Source organism: Camelus bactrianus, chromosome 27 (assembly GCF_048773025.1).
Source record: "Camelus bactrianus isolate YW-2024 breed Bactrian camel chromosome 27, ASM4877302v1, whole genome shotgun sequence".
NCBI lineage: Eukaryota > Metazoa > Chordata > Mammalia > Artiodactyla > Camelidae > Camelus > Camelus bactrianus.
Window position 1 is genome coordinate 9,767,777 of NC_133565.1, and position 18,577 is coordinate 9,786,353.

General features: G+C 42.2%; 1 protein-coding gene across 9 annotated transcripts in view; it reads left to right on the forward strand.

Annotated features, from left to right (window-relative positions):
* Window positions 1-18,577, forward strand: part of LOC105080443 (uncharacterized) — a 35,316-nt gene that overhangs the window by 4,400 nt on the left and 12,339 nt on the right. For 6 of the 9 annotated variants that reach the window (XR_012502822.1, XR_012502823.1, XR_012502821.1 and 3 more), the window contains exons 2-3: window positions 12,333-12,400; window positions 12,511-12,594. Coding sequence is in view for 4 of the 9 variants with exons in the window: in XM_074354359.1 (XP_074210460.1) it covers window positions 12,333-12,400; window positions 12,511-12,594 (152 nt within the window). In the remaining 5 variants the exon portion in view is untranslated. Of the gene's footprint in view, window positions 1-12,332; window positions 12,401-12,510; window positions 12,595-13,926; window positions 13,972-16,346; window positions 16,447-18,577 lie in introns of those variants that run through there. The other 3 variants (XM_074354357.1, XM_074354358.1, XM_074354360.1) reach the window with 3 other exon arrangements.

Consider the following 18,577-nt stretch of genomic DNA (forward strand, 5'->3'; position numbering starts at 1 on the left):
CATTTTGATATTAGCAACATCCCTAATAATGCACTCCTGGTGGTTGGAATGATTGAGTCCTTTAAAGTTTGGTAGAACTTGTTTGTAAAGCAGTCTGAACCTGGATTTTGTTTGAACCTGGTTTTGATGGGAACATGTTAAACTACTGATTCAAAAATTTTTTAACACATGGTTACAAGATTTTACATTTTCTGTTTCTTCTTGATAATTTATATATTTCTAGGAATTTATTTTACACTTATTGGAGTATTTTTTTTACCACTTCTAATTTCACTTTGACGTATTTAAGCAAATGTAAAACATACCTTTTAAAAAAATTAATAAATAATGTAATTATTGTGCAAATTGTAGAATAGAACATTGTCAGTTCTTTAGAAATGTCTTATCAAATCCCCTTCTAGAGGTGACCGCTATCCTCAGTTTTGTGATAACTGCTCTTTTCCACTTCTCTTTTTATGTTATACTTTAAATTTTTCTTTAAGTTTATTATTTTTTAACTTTTCACTTTAATTGAAGTGTAATATATATGCAGAACAGTGCACATATTATAAGCTTACAGGTTGATAAATGTTCACAGACTAAACGCATGCAAACTAACCAGTGCCCAGATCAGCACTCAGACCCCAGCACCTTAGAAATCCTCAGCTGAACAAGATGCTCCCACAGAGAAATCCCACAAATCCCACAGCAGCACCTGCTCTCATTCCCCTTTTACACACCTTTAACAGCTGCCCCATGAACTTCCTCTCAGCCCATTCCCCTTGTGTCCTTGGGATTAAGAGGGAGCTGCCTGCAACAGTCCCCAGGTTGCAGGAATCCCAGGAGACTAGAGGAGGCTCCCTCTGCAATGGGACAGAGAGGCAGGAAGTCCTGTCCATCAGGCCCAGGCTCTTCCTCTCTGGTCAGGACACCCAGACTGGAAGCCCTGGCCTGCCATCCGGCTGCTGCAGGGAAGCAGAGACAAGCTCCCCAAAGACCAGGGCTGTCTCCAGGCTCCATTCTAGAGAAGTATTGAGTATCCAGAGGCCCAAAAGACATGAAAACAGCTCTCCATCCCTAGTTTGTTCAGGGATGGAGATGATGATGGGATGCCCCACAGGCCCGTGGCCAATCAGGGTTGAGAGAAGAGGATGATGCGGGGGTTCCTGGGGACAGTGAGAATTGGCAGCTCCCAGGAGCAGTCTGAGGACCCCGTGTCAATGCGGAGGAAGATCTAGTCAGCCACCTGTGGATCCATAGCTCCTGGGACCTCCTCATCCTCCCTCTCAGGACCCCTCTCTGTGGAGCAGGGCAGACACGAATAAGACTACAGTGGTCTGAGAACATTTCTGAACAAAACTTTTTCTTCACATTTTACACATCCCCCCAAGGTGCTGCTCCCACCCACACCCACCTCCCCTACCCTCTAACTCCCCTCCAACCTGGCCCTGATGGTCCCACCCTCCCCGCCTCCCTCCCTCCTTGCCCCCTGCATCGCATCACCCAAGATGAGCACTGGATGAGGAGGAGCCCCTAAGCTCCCCTGTCGGCCCCCTGGGGGGCTGGCACTGGAGGGCTGGCCTGCTGTTTCCTACTGACTGGAGTGCCTCTTCCTCCTCCTCCTCCTCCTCCCTGCAACAAATGGGCCACACCTTCTCTTGTTTGACTGTGAGGGGTGAACCAGTCCCAGAGTCAGGCTGGCCTCCCAGGGACCCTGAGGTCAGGCTTGGGCAGGGGCAGCTTCTCAGCAGACACATGGCCTTCACGCAGAGCCCACGCCCTAGACTTGGCAGCTGGTTGAGCTGGGCTGATGCCGATTCTCTGAGGGGAGGGGGCCTGGGAAGCCCCCCAACCTCCAGGGCAGACAAGTCTCAAAGGCCCTGGGGCAGAGTTCTGGGACTTCCCCGCCTCTGGGCATCAGGCAGTACTGAGAGGCCAAGATAAAGTCTAGGCTGGGGGGCTCCTCCTTGTCCTCACTGAACGCATACCCTGGTCCTGGGGCCTTCCTAGCAGGAGAGGTCTCTCTCAGATCTGAGGCATCCCTGGGTCCCAGGCTCGGTGCAGTGCACCTTTGACCCTGGGGAAGAGAGAGGGGCTGTCCAGCCCGGGATGGAGGGAAACCCTGATGTCTTGGAAAAAGAATATAGCATTTGGGCCTGAACAGGCCACTGTCTGTTTGATAACGCCTCATAAGTTCCTCACAATCAATCTCTGGTTGGCCGTCTTCATCTCTGACCCCTAGCTGGGGGCCTCGGTCATGCTTCAGGTCATCTTGGCTGACATCAGACTCATGAGGACTTGAGTCCAAATGGTTGCACTGTGACTGGTGGGTGCCTGCACACCCAACTCCTCCTTCAGGTCCAGGAGTCGTTTATGCACCAGCTGGTGGGAGGGAGGTGGACAGTGACTCACCCCACATACATGAGTAAGGGGAAAGGAGGGATGGGTAGTGGGATGATGGCACTAGGGGGCAGGAGGGGCAATGTCTCCAGGACTCCAATCAAAGTACAGACACTACACAGCACTCTTGCTGTCCTCCTCAGCCTTATTCCCAGCTGTGTGTCCTTCCCTTCCCTCCAGGCCCCCATCCTCGCCTTCCTATGGTCCTGCATTGCCCACAGTCCCTAGTGGCCCCCCCACAATGCCAGGCCTTCCAGGCAGGGGAGAGCCATATGGGCTTCCTGTTCTGGGGTCCCATTTATTAACAGAAAAACGTCTTATTCCAGAAGTTCCCTCCACATTACAGAGAGGCAACACAACTCATGTGTGGCTCTTTAGGCAGTTTAGTTAATTGTTTTTAAATTTTTTTTTTTAAAGTATAGTCAGTTTACAATGTTGTGTCAATTTCTGGTGTACAACTTCAGTCATACATGGATATACATATGTTCATATTCATATTGTTCACTGTAAGCTACAAGACAGCGAATATAATTCCCTATGCTATACAGTATAAACTTGTTTGTCTGTATTATATGTACCAGTCGGTATTGCAGATCTCAAACTCCCAATTTATCCCTTCCTACTCCCTTCCGCTCATAACCATAAGTTTGTTTTCTTTGTCTGTGACTCTGTTTCTGTTTTGTAAATAAATTCATTCGCATCATTTTTTTTTTTTTAAGCTTCCACATATGAGTGATGATATATGGCATTTTTCTTTCTCTTTCTGGTTACTTCACTTAGAATGACATTCTCCAGGGCCATCTTTGTTGCTGCAAATGACATTATTTTGTTCTTTTTATGGCTGAGTAATATCACATTGTATACATATACCACAATTTCTTTATCCAGTCATCTGTCGATGGACATTTAGGTTGTTTCCGTGTCCTGGATATTATATATAGTGCTGCTATGAACATTGAGGTGCTGGTATCTTTTCAAATTAGAGTTCCATCTGCATATATATGCCCAGAAGTGGGATTGCTGGATCATATCGTAAGTCTGTTTTTAGTCTTTTGAGCAATCTCCGTAGTGGTATTGGTAATGGCTGCACCAAACTGCATTCCCACCAGCAGTGTAGGAGGGATCTCTTTTCTCCACAGCCTCTCTAGCATTTGTCGTTTGTTGACTTTTGAATGATTACCGTTCTGATTGGTGTGAGATGATACCTCATTGTACTTTTGCTTTGCATTTCTCTGATAATTAGCGATGTTGAGTATTTTTTCATGTTCCTATTAACCATTTGTATGTCTTTATTCTTTATTGGAGAGTAGCTTGTTCAGTTCTTCTGCCCATTTTTGGATTGGGTTGCTTGTCTTTTTCTTATTAAGTCATATGAGCTGTTTATATATTCTAGAAATTGAGCCCTTGTCAGTCTCATCTTTTGCAAATATTTTCTTCCATTCCTTAGGTTCTCTCTCTGTTTTGCTTATGGTTTTCTTTGCTGTGCAAAAAGCTCGTAAGTTTAAGTCCAACTTGTTTGTTTTTGCTTTTATTTCCTTTGCTTAGGTAGACTGCCCTAGGAGAACATTGCTGAGATGTATGTCAGATACTGTTTTGCCTGTGTTTTCTTTTATATGTTTATAGTGACTTGTCTTTTGTTTAAGTCTTTAGGCAATTTTTAAGTTGTTTTTTAGACTCTTAGCATGAAGATTTTACTTCATGTTCTCTTTATTTCATTTCTTTGTCCACCCACCTAGTTTTGTGTCCCTGAACCCACTCTGTTTCCTTCCTGGCTCTTGACTGACTTCAACAGAAAGTAGACTTCGAAAAAATTTAGAGCTTAGAGTCTGATAAACACATGGGTATTTGTGGCCACATCAAACCAAGTGTTTGAAATTAGGATTGTCTCAGCAGATCTGGGCTGTTCCATTCTGTATGCACAGCATTCATAAGGAAGCAGTCCTTGTGCTCCAACCAGTATCCAGCAGGACCAGCCTCACTACTGATCCTTTCTGCGGGAAAGCCCCAGTCCATCAAAAAATGGTCACGCAGCCCACGTGTCCAAGAACAGAAATCACTCCTTTTTGTTTCTCAATATATTGTTGTTAAATATTTATTTTTTTACCTTTTAAATTATTTTAATATAATATTTGAACAAGTAGTATCTTTGCGTGGTTCCAGGTGAAACTGTGTGAAGTGGAATATGCCGTGGTGAGTCCTCCCATCTCTTTTCCCCTGCCATTCCCACGCCTCTTTCCCCTAGGAGACCATTGTGATCTGTTGCAGTCAAGTCTTTTCGGGTGTGTTATGCAAGTAAATACAAATGCAGTCTATCTTCATGTTTGAAGATGCTTATTTTTTTAGGTGGTTATTAGCCTTTCTTAAGTAGGGTTTGTGAGAGAAGAAAGCTAAAAGAAAGTGAAATAAATGAGTATTTTTAAATGTCTCAATGACAGTACTTTGCTCTTAGATGCATAGGATAGAAGCTAACTTACTATGTATAGTAAATGTCTTAAAGAATTAGGGCTTAGTTTTTACCAAATTTAGAAAAGTTCTGGTAATTTTTTTTATGCAAACAATAACAAAACTTTATTATAAGTTATGAAGACAACACAAGCGTTCTGGGAGGAAAATGGGGAAGGGGAGGAGTCAGCTGTAGGCAGCAGGGGTGTGCCCCTTGCTCTAGGACCGGAGGGGACAGGACAAGGGCCTTTGTCTACTGTCCTGAGGACTCTGACCACTGGGATCAGACAACAGCCTCAAATCCACCACCTTTGGGGATAAGATCACAGGCAGAGAGCTCCTGGATTAGAGGTTAGGAACAGACTTGTGTTTCACATCCAAATGGGGCCTTCACAAGGTCCACCCTGGGAGGAAGATGGACACTGACTATCTACAAAGTTATCAGTTCAGGCCATTGTTCACCTCTTAGACTCCAAGGGAGTGGATCCCAACCTGGAGGAAGATGACTTGGTGGATGGCCCAACAGTTTTGTGTCCAACCTAGCCCTTGACAGGTGATGGGGGGCCCTAACAGCATGGCTTCTCTTTGCTGTGCCCAGTGCAGAGGCAGGGCTGCTAGCAGAGGCCAGGACAGACATGCCAGCCTTGCTGGGAGAGATTCCGGGCCCTCGGCTGGAAGTAGAGGGGCTCTGCCTGGGGATGCACCTGGGGATGGGACTTAAGATAGGGGCAGTAGTGCCCTAAATCCAGGCTGCTGCTTAGTGCTGGGTCCCATGGTCAGCATGCAGGTTCTCTGGTGAGGGTTCCAGCTCTTCAGGCCCATGCTTCCCCCAGGGCAGTGTGTGGTGCTCGAGTTCTGCTTTGTTCCTCCCGTAATGCTGAGAGCTGCAAAGAGGCAGCACAGCTCCTGCAGCCTTTAGATGCTGCTGAAACCCTGCACCTTAAGGGTGCTGGGCTTGAGCTGTCAGATGTTGAGCAGTGCTGCCCAGTGTTGTGTCCAGCCCTGGTCACAGCACTGGGCATGTAGGTGGCAGCTGCAGAGCTGGGGGGACCACAGTCAAGGTGTCAGCAATGATTGGCTGAGTGCTGGCATGAGTGCCCAGGGTGGAATTTGTGGATGATGAACCACCAGAAGATGCTTGTGTAGGGTGGCCCAAGGCTAGTAGACCCAGAGCAGAGAATGGGTCCCAGGTTGGGGCTGGAGCTGCCTGTTTTCCGTACTTGGGAGAGCTGTCACTGGTGGTGGCTCCATGCTGCTGCCCATCAGGTACTGCAAAGATGGGCTGCGCAGAGGTTCCAAGGTTAACAGGAAGTTTCACCGTTAAGTTGCGCCCACAGAACCTGAGTGCAGAAAGGCTATTGGTGAGGATGACTAAGGCCATGCCATCACTGGAGGACATCTGCAGGGCCTGCAGAGGTGGGAAGTTGCTCCCACTGGTGGTAGGGGGAGCCCCCAAGCAAAGAGGCTGAGAAGGTGGGCTGGTGTCCATGAGGGTGGCCCCAGTGTCTGAAGCAGGGATGACTAAGGCCATACTGTCACTCAGGGATGTCTGCAGAGCCTGCATAGATGGGAAGTTGCTCCCACTGATGGTAAGGGGAGCCCCCAGGAGGAGAGGCTGGAAGGTTGGGATGGTGTCTTTGGGGGTAACCTCAGTGTCCGGAGTGGGCAGGGGAGCCCGGCCTGCCTGGGCCTCACCCCGTAGCGTGCTGTTGATGTGCCAGAATGCTGCTTCCTTCTCAAAGTCTAAGTCTTCCACGGTGACTCAGAAACCCAGTTCAGGGGGTGGGGGCATCCTCACAGGCTCCCCTTGCCTGTGTGGCAGCAGAGGAAACCTGTGTCTTCGAGGCCTGGGACCATCAGATGTGTTCCTTCAGGTTCCTTTCTGCCCTTTTGATGCATCTGCATCCCTGTCAGGGCTATTCTTCTGTGGTGAAACCACTGGAGGTGCAGAGAGGCCGAGGGCTTTCCTCCCTCCCTTTCTTTGAGGACTTCAGAAGCAGCCAGGTGTGTGCGGGACCCCTCTTCCTCTGTACTGGTGGGAAACCTCAGGTGGAGCTGTATGAGCTCCTGATGGCATTTCTTTGGGGGCAGGAGTTCATACAAGAGGTCTGGGGTTTCTCGATGGATCTGTCTTCTGAACTCTTGGTGTGGAGGTTTCTCTGTAGAGACCCAGGCCTCAGAATGAAAGAAGTGGGGCCTCTCTGGACCCACAGGTGCCTCATTTCAGGTTGTTCACCCCCAGTGCTATCCAGGCTCCTCTGATCCTCCTTCACTGTGACTGCCGGGTCTTTCTCCTGCTTGGCCATCCCTTTCCCGCTCTCACCAAGGGCCCTCCACATCCTCTCCGTGCACGAGTCCAGGGCAAGCCTGGGTGTTGTGGGCAGCTTAGGGGTGAGTGGCTGTTCCTGCACTGTACAGACAGTGGCTGTGCACACTGAAGACACTGAGATGCAGGACATTGTGGAGGTCTGAGCACACAGAACCGCCTTCCTCTGATGGCCTCGCCTGCAGATGGAGCTAAGGATGCCCAGAAAGGAGCTCTGGGTCCACAGGATCGTGGAACATCTTCTCTGAAACGCTGTGACAAAGCACGGATGTAAAGTCACTGGATACTTGTAGGCTGGTCTACGAGTGGCCAGCAGCTCATGGACAGCTGGGTGTTGTGGGCAGGCCCGGGGAAGTTGGTGATCATGGGGAGCAGGCTGGAGGAGGTGGAGCCCTCGTGGCAGGTACCAGTCCCCAGTGCCCTGGGTGGGGCTGAGGGGCAGGGTCTGCCCAGGTAACTGCCCACAGAGCACTTGGGTTAAGGTCTGTCCTCGGATGGAGAGCTGGACTCTGAGCGCCGCCTTTAGCTGCCAACTCTGCCAAGGGCCAAGCGCACACTGTTTGGCCTGTTGCTGGGATGCAGTTCTAGGACCTTGTGAGCAAAGACTGCGTGCACACGCACAGGGCCCCCGTGGGACTGCGCTTGTGCAGGAGGTGAATAGGGACCTAGGGCTGCACACATGTGGACACTCCCCCCACCCCCACCCCACCCCGACCCTTTGGTGCTCCTGGATCTCCTGGAGTCTGCAGATTAGAGGCATTTGCCTTGAAGGGATGAGCTTTTCCCCAGGCTGGGGCCCCAGAGCTGTTGCAGAACTAACTAACAGGATGGGTGGGAGGTAACTTCAAAGGATATGAGGGGCAGGGGAAGGTAAATAGTTGACTCAGAGGAGAAGGCTGGGTGAGAAGCATGGAAGTCTTCCAGAAGTACCAACCACCAGTTGACCAGGGCAGGCTCCCAGCTCAGTCCAGGGCAGTACAGACTCATTGGCTTTGAATTAGGTTCCGGGTGGACTGTGACATCTATTTCATTTTATTTTAATAATTTTAATAGCTTTAGACTTACATAAAAATTGAGGACATAGGGCAGGGAGTTCCATATACCCCACCCCCAGTTTCCCCTATTATTAACATGCTACATTAGTATGGTACATTTGTTACAGTCAATGAACTTATATTGACCCATTACTAATGAAAGTCTATACTTTATCTGGATTCCCTTAATTTTTACCCAAAGTCCATTATTTTCTTTGCAGGATCCCACATTACCTTTAGTCGTCAGGTCTCCTTAGCCTCCTGTTGACTGTGACAGTTTCTCAGACTTATTTTTGATGACCTTGACAGTTTCAAGAAGTACTGGTCAGATATTTTGTAGAATGTCCCTCAACTGGGATTTGTCTGATACTTTTATCATGATTAGAATGTGGTTATGGGGTTTTGGGAGGAAGACGATGGAGGGGGAATGCTACTCTCATCACATCATACCAAGGATACGTACTATCAACATAGCTTATCACTATTAATGTTAACCTTGACCACCTGGCTGGGGTGGTGGTTGTCGGGTTTTTTCACCATAAAGTTAGTCTATTTCCCTTTCCATACTGCACTCTTTGGAAAAAAAGTCACTACATGCAGCCAACATTTGCGTAGTGGAGAGTCATGCTCTCCCTCCTTGAGGACAGAGTGTCTACATAAGTTATTTGGAATTCCTTTGCTTGGGAGATTTGTCTCTTCTCTCCCATTTATTTATTTAATCATTTATTTATGTCAGTGTGGATTCATGGATATTTATCTTACGGTTTGAATTATACTCCTCTACTCCTCCCTCCCTCTGTCCCTTCTCTCCTTTCTTCCTTCCTTTCATTCTCTCTTTCCTGTTCCAGATTTGGCTATTGGCAGCTCTTTCATTTGGTTTCTGTGTCTCTTTAACATCATTGTGGGGTTATTTTGAGCACTTTCTCACCTTCTGGCACTACAACAGCCTTCAGGCTTATCTTGTCTATTTCCTATATTGCCCAGGTCCTAGAACCATCCATTTCAACAAGGAGCACTTTTACAGAAGAATGGTGTGCTCATTGCTGCTGGGGTGTCATTGATTTTAAGTCACTCAGCTGAGAAGGCAAGGAAATATATGTGTGTATACTAACCCGTGTATATAAACTTACCTTAGAGGTTCTATATGTAACCATCTGTATCTATATTAAGCTATGAGTTTATCCTGATGTCTCCAGCTCTATTCCTCTGTCACCTGGATCATTCTAGCACCTCATTCTAGCTGTTAACTGTGAAATAATGTGGGCCAGTTACAGAACAAGAAACAATAGGCCCTGCTGAGTAAAGAGAAGGTTTTATTCCACTTACTGACACATTTGGTGGTCCAGTTATTAGGCACTGGATGATTCATTTTGAGTTACAGAGCTGATTTCCAACTCCTTGCGGTGGAAGTACCTAAGACATCAGGCCTCAAACATGGGACCAGAACCACTGGAATTAACCTATGGTCGAAGCATTCTGATGGCACGTTACACTTTAGTAATAATGCCAACAGTGTCATATCTAGCATGCACCATGGTAACACTTACTGCATCAAAGTGTTTGCAGAAGGGACAGTAATACTTAAATGCTTATGATGCAAGCATCTTACCATATGATCCTCACAGCAGTCCTGAGGAGTTTAGAACTGTTGGAATCTTCACTTTACAGGGTTAGAAACTGAGGGCCAAAAAGGTTAAATAACTGCCCAAAGTCACATGGTAATTGGCAGACTGGGATTTCAGCCCCAGCAGTCAGACCCCGGAGCCCGCATTCTTCACCTGTACCCTTAGAGTTGACGCCAACTTGGATGTCTCATAGGCACTTCAGATTTCACTGTAGTTCAGAACCAAACTAAAGCTTTACCCCCCTGCACACTCACCTTGGTGTGTTGTTGTTTTTGATTCTCTGTCTCATTGAATGTCACTTCCTTTTCATCCAACTGCTGAAGCCAAAAACCTACTAGACATTCCTGACACCTCCTTCCAGTACATTCAATTCTTAGTCTAATCAATCACTAGCTCATTGTAAATGTTACCTCTTGAATCCTTTTGCTTCTTCTATTTCTACTTGTTAACCTCAGCCAAACCTGTATTGCTTGACTGGGTTGCAGCTTGTGCCTTGAAGTGTCTGTCCCTAGACACTTTGGTATGGTCTCCACGTGTGCAGACCATCCCTCCTGCACCCTGTCCCTGGCCCCCGGTTGTGTATGTGTGTTTATACTACTTAAAACTCCCTCAGTGGTTGCTGCTTATTTTTGAACAAGGCAATGTAATGTAATGACATTATCTGGCCTGGGGTGACCTCTCCTCTCATTGGATACTCTCTTCCTCCTGGATGATAGGACCTTTCATGCGGCCGTGACTATTTTATGATTTCTTCTAAGTTGCCCCTGCCTGGACTCGAGCAGTCTCTCTTATCCTGGTACCCCCAGCTCCTACTCATCTTTCTAATCTCAACTGAAATAGTGCTGACATGGATAAGCTTTTCCTGACTAAGCTCCCCTTCCCCCCTCCAGACCATACAGTTCCAGTTGCAAATTACTGTAGCGCCATTTAGAGCATGTAAAGCATTTTGAAATGTACATTTTATGATTAGTTTATTGTTTGTCTTTCTTTCCTAGACTGTAGTTCCTTGAGGGCTGAGCACCAAAATGGGTCCTCAGTACCTCTGAATGAATGAACGTGTCTGGTTATATCCATTTGGCTTTCTTCGTGAGGAAACTGAAGCTTGAACTGTGTAGCGTAGTCATTCTTCCTTCAAGTGTGGAGTTTGCCACTTACTAGCTGACGGTGTTTACTTAACCTCCCCAAGTCCCAATTATTTTATCTGTTCCACAAGAATAAAAATAGTACCTACTTCTTAGGTTGTTTTGGGGGTTACATGAGGCGCTGGGAACATAATGAAGTACTCAGTTAGTGGTAGCTGTTGTCATTAGTGTTGGGTCCTACCCAAGGCCATCAGCTGTTTAATGTGGAGGCTGCCCTGGGTACCAGTTCTCCTTCATGATTTTCTCCATACTGAGATCGTTTGGAATTCTTGCAAATTTATTCTGCTGTGAGCCAGAGTTCATCTTTGTACTTTCTTTGAAAAATGGGTTTGCAAACTGCCTTGAGAAGGTGTGTGCACATGTGCACATTTTGTTGTCTTTAACCCGATTACAAATAAGAATCAACACCACCCCCGCCTGCCCCCTTGAACTAGATGGAAGGCATTTCTGATGTGTAAGGAAAACTTGTGCTTACTCAGGGAACAAGAAGGTTGGGAACAGGTTTTATAGGACTTTGAATATCAAATTAAGGTCTTTGAAATCAGGTATTTTGGAAATTAGAAATAATTAAAGGGTTTTAAGTAGGAGGTGAATTCTGTGCATGGAATTATTTGTAGAAAATTGCAGTCGGAATGGAAGGCTGGGTTTGGGTGATGCTCTCTGAAAAAATCAGGAAAGTTAGGAGGGAGAGCTGGGCTTTTTGGGAGAAAAAATGAACTTTTATAGATTCAGGTTGAATTGCTTGTTGGACTTCTAAATGGAAGTGGCTACAGGTTAAGTACATGGGACAGAGTCAGGAGAGAAACATGGGATGGAAATACTGAAACCATGTGTGTAGTATGACAAAAAAGTAATTGAGCTATTAACACCTAGTACACTAGCAAAAAGGCTGATCCCACAGTGCTTCCCTGTGATAAGGAATTGTTAGCTATTATGTACTTCTGAATACACTTGAAGGTGATGAAACTGTATTTTAAATAGTATTCTGTAAGTTAGAGTTTTCACCAGTCAGCATGGCCTTCCCACTAGTTAATCTGATTTAGTGATGTACAATTTAGTAAACTGTGGAGGATTACCTTGGTTGTGTTTAAGGAGGGATAATTGAAGGAGACATGCTGCTTTATAGTTCTTCTCTAAAAGGCTGAAGAAAAGCAGTAAATATTAAGCACTAGATTGATTTTACAAATATGTTACATATACCACATTCTTCAAAAATATGCCTCAAAAGGAAGGAGAACATGAAAATTAGGACAAAGCTCTTGACATGAACCTCAAGGAGGTGGTAGATTCTTAAGTCCCAAGATAACCAGCTTGTGTGTGTGTGGGAGTCTATCCTGAATACCTCATTGACTCAAATGATTGTCCTTTTATTTTTCTTAACTAGGATTTGTGGGGCTTGGAATAAACAGAGTTTATGCCAAAAGTTCATTGAGTAAAAATCTTATAAAAATGGTGAGTGTAAAGATTAAACTGTTTGCTTCTAATATTAAGATATAGTGTTGATATCAATCTGAAAATGATTTTTCCCCTTTTCCCTCCTTACCCTACTGATTTCTGTTTAGCTCTCAAAAGCTGTGGATGCTTTAAAATCTGATAACAAAGTGCGGACCATAACAGAAGTGAAGTCCCAGGGATATTCTGTGCTGGTATGTAAATATTTTGTTTTTAAAACTGTAGTCTAATTTTTCCTTAGTGATAGCCTGTTTTCCATTATGAAGTGTTCTGTGGTTTGAATTTTGTTACCAGCAATTCTTCTTTGTCTGTTTTTTTACTGCTTTACCAGAAAAAAAAGTGCATGTCAGTATTAGAAACTTTTACAATATGTGGAAAAGTTGTTTTGGAAGTTGAGAAAATAATTCAAGCCATTAAAATATTCATTTGTAGTACATGAATAATATTTATGAAAGATCAGCTTGGAAGGAAGCTTTGTGTCTTCTAGTCACAACAGTGTGTTCTGTATTTATGAGTTGTTTAAAAAATGCTGTATTTGAGTAGCAGTAGCTGCCCCAGGACAAAATGTTAAGCACAGATGTTCGCTTTGGAGGTTGGTGTTTGTGGTAGTACTCACTCAGGTATGTGTCCACAAGTTGTATTTTTAAATTGGTACCTACAGCAGCAAAAGCTGGTTTTTTTTTTTCTGTTTGTGCTGTGTTACCAAAAGCCAGAGATTAAGTTATCTTGCATTTTCCATATTTGTCAGTATTTCTGAGTCATGAGTTTGACTCTATTTCAGTTAGTAAAAAATGTAGCTAATAAAGATTAAAATGCTGATAATATGCAGTATCATTGTAATTTATGAATAAGTAAATGAAAGTAGAAGGAACTGAGGCATAACTTTTTTTTTTTCAGTAAAAATATAAGTGAGATAATCCACTTGAGATAATCAGACACCTGAGGGAACAGCATACAGTGATTTACTCATTCCACAAGTATGTTTTGAGCATTTAGAGTCTACGAAGAGCAGTGCAGGGGACATAGGGGAAGTGTTTCTAGACCGAATGTTTTTAGAGCTGTCTTAGTTGTGGCTGATTTTGGTCAGTTTCATTGTTCAGGGTCCTCAGTTTTTCAAACTTCAAACCCTGTATCTTCCACCTTAAAATATGGCAGAATTCTATGGTATTTAGGAACATTTGGTATAAATGAGTTATATTTTAGCTTTTGATATAATGTACTGTGTCTAAAAGGATTAGTTCAAGCTTGAGTTTGGTAATCAAAGAGAGCAGGATTATTCTTGTCAGCAGCCTGGGAGATGATGTTCTGAGTACAGGCTTCTGCCCTTACATCTGGCAAATGCGAGTAATGCTGCCCTCCCGGTAGGGTTGTTGGAGGTGTCATGTGACAGTGTACGCCAATGCAGTGCTCATTATTATAGATGTTAATAGTTTTTTATAAGGGCTTCATATATTTAAATTTTTTTCCTTAAACAATATGGAAAACTTACACTGAGAGAATTAGGATTCTTATATCTGTGACCTTAGGACCAGGTGGATGGCTGTCTCTCCAGGTGACTGAGTCTAACACCATACTGATGGCTCTGAGGACCACTGAGAGGCTCATTGGTGAGACACAGAACAGTCTGGGGGCTTTTAAGGGAGGCCCAGTTCTATGAATCTTTGAGGAGTGATGGTGTAGTGAAGGCAGAATGAGACTTCAGAAGTAAGTGCTGATGGTCATAACTCATTACCGTCTGTGTTGGTAGTAGGTTTTATAATTATACCACTATAATTACTGATAGAATTCTTTTTGTTTTACCTATTCCTTTGCTGCCCATTTGTTTTGGGTCTCCAGAATATTAATGCTCTTTGGAAAAAGTTTCAATGCTTTAGTACAGTTTACAGGTATCTTTTATAGGTTGCCATTTTGGAGACATACTAAGTAACATACCAGGTGCTTGACCAGATTAAATACTGCTGGCCTTGAATACTTTTTCCCAAGGGCCAAGCAAGTCTGTTTTCTTTGCTCTGTGTACTTTTCATGATCAGGATAATCTCCTATACTTTAACTCATAAGGTTTGTTACTGTATTTTGTCCAAAAAAAAAAAGTTTGAATTACAGAAAAATTGGAGAAAATCATTTGTTTTAGTAACTCAGTGTATAATAGAACCATTCTTTTGAATCTCTCTGAAAGGTTTTCTTTTCTTACATATATTTGAAACAGACAGTTTAGTAGGTCTGTCTTTATTAATATGTACACATTAAGTGTACTATAATTCTGCATAAACAAAATCTCTTTACATACTTAAGAATATTTAAACATATCCTATATTAGTATAAAATCTTAATTTTAATCAGACCTCATTTATTAGTTATTGTTGAAGTATGGTCTTTCACATAATTAGAGCTTTAATTTCTGTTCTGAAGCAGTCATATTCAAAAACAAAATCCTCAAAAATGTAAATGTACTCATTTATTGGTTATGTTAGCTCCTCAACCCCCTAAAGTTACTCATTTTCCCTCTTCCCTTTCTGCCCCCACAAATGTTTCTCTTCTCTGTATGTCTGTATTCTAGTGGCACCTTGTCTATTTCCAAACACTTAAAGCTTGTGAAGTGGTCTTGCCTCAAATTTCTTGAGGACAGGAACTTCTATTTTCTTTTTTGAAAATCATCTTACATGTTCTAACAACACAGTCTGTAATAGGGACTCAGCAGGTATTTGCTGAATCTAATCAGTCATTACACTGTGCTGTGATTCACTGATTTTTTTTTCAGGGGCTATTGGGATGTGAGCAGTTTCTCTGAAATTCACTGATAGGGTCTCTGGCTCCTGATCTTGGTTGGTTTTCCATGTCCTTTTTCTAATATGCTACAAGAACAGATAATTAAGCACTGTTAATAAAATGATCCCTCTATGCACTGCAGGTTGGACTGAGTGATTTCTGACTTCTCATTTAAATCTTTTATTGAGTCAACAATCATATTTTACTTATCTTTACATTTTTAAAATTATATTTTAGTTTAAAAAATAGGTAGTATGTCAAAATGTATGAAATGTATACAATATGTGTGAAAAGTATACAAAGAGAAGTCCCCCTCTTACCCACTCCCTCTACACCATTCTTTCCCAAATAAAAGTAGCAATTTTTATTATTTCAATTCATCCTTTTAGTATTTCATTGTACAGATGCATACAAATATACATGAATATACAGATATGTAAGTGCACTCAGTAGAATGTTAAGATACTACTTAAAGTGATAAAGTGAAAACTACATTACAGTGTGAAAAATACATAGTATGAGAAGAGAGCTACATGTGAAGTGTTACTCCCATTATGACTGCACCTGTGAGCTCTGTCTACAAATAAAGTCACAGCTTAGGAGTGATGGTTTCTTTTTCCCACCTTCAAACTTTTGGTAATAATAATTACAGTAAGAAATTATATTAAGCTAATAGATACAAAGTAAATAATTTTGAAAAAATTACCAAGTATATTTAGTGTATTTTTCAGTTTGGGTAACTAAAATTGTAACATTAATTGCATTTCTGAATTATTGTTGCAACATTTAGGGGGAAAAATTTCAGAATAAAAAGACCTTATACAGCTATTCAGATGCTTTCATTTTACAGAATTTCTGTGAGGTTAAGTACTTGGTTAAAGGTGGTGGCTCCATTGGAACTACTTCTGACTCTTAGGGCAGAGTTTTCTTTACTGTACCAGTGATTTTAAATCTTTTGCAGTATGAAGTCTCCTTTTTATGTTCTTACAATTTCAGGTACTTACACACTGTAGTGGTCCTGTGTTGACTGAGAAGATATGTAATATCAAAATGCCGCTCTGGGTAGAGTAATCTATTTAGATGAATTTTCTATTTGACTACAGTAATATCTAGATCCAGAAAAAAACATATATCGTAGTTATGGCTGGAGATGATGTTTCCTCCACATACATGCTTTCAGATCACCGTGCCGTGCCCTAGGACTGACTCCAGGTTGGGAGTCGGTGTCACATGTATACTCCTCCTTGTGGATGCACTGCTTCTGGGTTCATGGCTTGCCTGTAAGTCTCTTAGTATCCTGAGAAATAACATTTTGATAGAACTCATTGTGAAATGTTTAGGAGTTAAATTTTTAATATATTATCTTTGACCAAATTATGAAAAGGTCTTTTTAAACTAGGGTACTGCATCAGATGTAACTGTTTGATCCTGTCATCTGTTTATTTTTTTCTATTAGTATTCTAAGGCTAAGTAGCAACGTACATATGTGTTGTTGTTACCATAAAATTTTTGAAATGAAATTTTTTGAGAAATTACTGAGACTGAGGATCTTCTCTTTTGAAATTCCTGAAATAGATTATAAACAGTTCTTGGTAATTGATTCCTGTATGTAGAACTCTAAATTGAGTATTTCACTGAATTACACTAGTGTGGGTTTTTTTTTTTCTTTTTTTAAAGTAAAGGTACTTTTGCTTCCGCTTTTCAGTTCTAGTAAATTGTGTTTTGACTAAAAACTTCTCACTAAAATTGTCAACATGCTTTATTATTGAACGTCGTATTTTCAAATGGATGTAGATTTCATGACATGGTTAGGTACGTGGAGGCCTCTGTCTAATGAACTTACCTAACTCAGTATTGTTTCAGAATCTCAGATTAAATTATATTTGTGTATGTGAGTGTTAGTCCCTTAGAGACTTTATAAGTAAAGTGAAATCTAGATATCTACAGATCTGTGTTTTAGTTTAGCATAAGATTATTTTTTTGGAAATTAAAAAAAATCTGTTATAGGGATAAGAATTTCTTGCAAAAATGCACCAATTTTAAGTACATATGTAGTTGATTAGTTTTGACAGATGTTTAAACCATGAGGGTAGTTGTGCTATAGAACATGTTCTTTACTTAAAAAGCTTTCTTTTTTCTTTTTTAATTGAAGTATAATTGACTTGTAACACTGTGTTAGTTCCATGTGTGCGGCATAGTCATTCAGTCTTCCTATACATTACGAAATGGTCACTGTGAGAAGTCTAGTTACCATCTGTCAGCATACAGAGTTACTAAATATAATCGACTGTGTTCTCCTGTACAGTTCATCCCCGTGACTCATTTATTTTGCACCTGGAAGTTTGTACCTCTTAATCTCCCTCACCTATTTCACTCATCGTCCTACCCTTGCCCCCTCTGGCAACCACCTGTTTATTCTCTATCTGTGACTGTTTTTGTTTGGTTATGTTTGTTGATTTGTTTTGTTTTATAGATTCCATGTATAAATGAAATCATATGATCTTTGTCTTTCTCTGTCTAACTTATTTCATTTAGCATAATGCCCTTTAGGTCTATCCATGTTCTCGTAAGTAGCAAGATTTCATTTTTTTTAATGACTAATATTCCACTGAAAATATATATCGTATCTTCTTTATTCGTTCGTCTATCAGTGGACACTTAGGGTGCTTTCATATCTTGGCTATTGTAAATAATGCTGCAGTGAACATAGGGGTGCATATATGATTTTGAATTAGTGTTTTTGTTTTCTTTGGAAGGCTACCAAGGAGTGAAATTGGTGGATCGTATGATAATTCTATTTTTAATTTCTTGAGGAGCATCCATACTGTTTGCCATGGTGGCTGCATGACTTTACATTCCTACCAACAGTGCATAAGAGTTCCTTTTTCTCCACATTCTCACCAACACTTGTTACTTGTTTTCTTTTTGATAATAGCCATTCTGACAGGTGTGAGGTAATATTTCATTGTGGTTTTGATTTACATTTCCCTTGTGATTAATGATTTCATGTGACTTTTGGCCATCTGTATGTCTTCTCTGGAAAAATGTCTATTCAGGCCTCTGCCCATTTTTTAATTGGGGTGTCTGTGTTTTTGATATTGAGTTGTATGAGTTCTTTGTATATTTTAGAGATTAACCTCTTATTAGCTCTATCATTTGCAAATATATTTTCCCATTCAAATAGGTTGCCTTTTTGTTTGTTGACAGTTTCCTTCACTATGTAGAAGCTTTTAGTTTGATATAGTCCCATTTGTTTATGTTTACTTTTGTTTCCTTTGCCTGAGGAGTCATTTACAAACATTATTGCTAAGACCAATGACAGGGAGTATACTGCTTATGCTTTCTTCTGGTTTTGTGTTTCAGGTCTTATATTTAAGTCTTTAATCCACTTTGAGTTTATTTTTGTATATT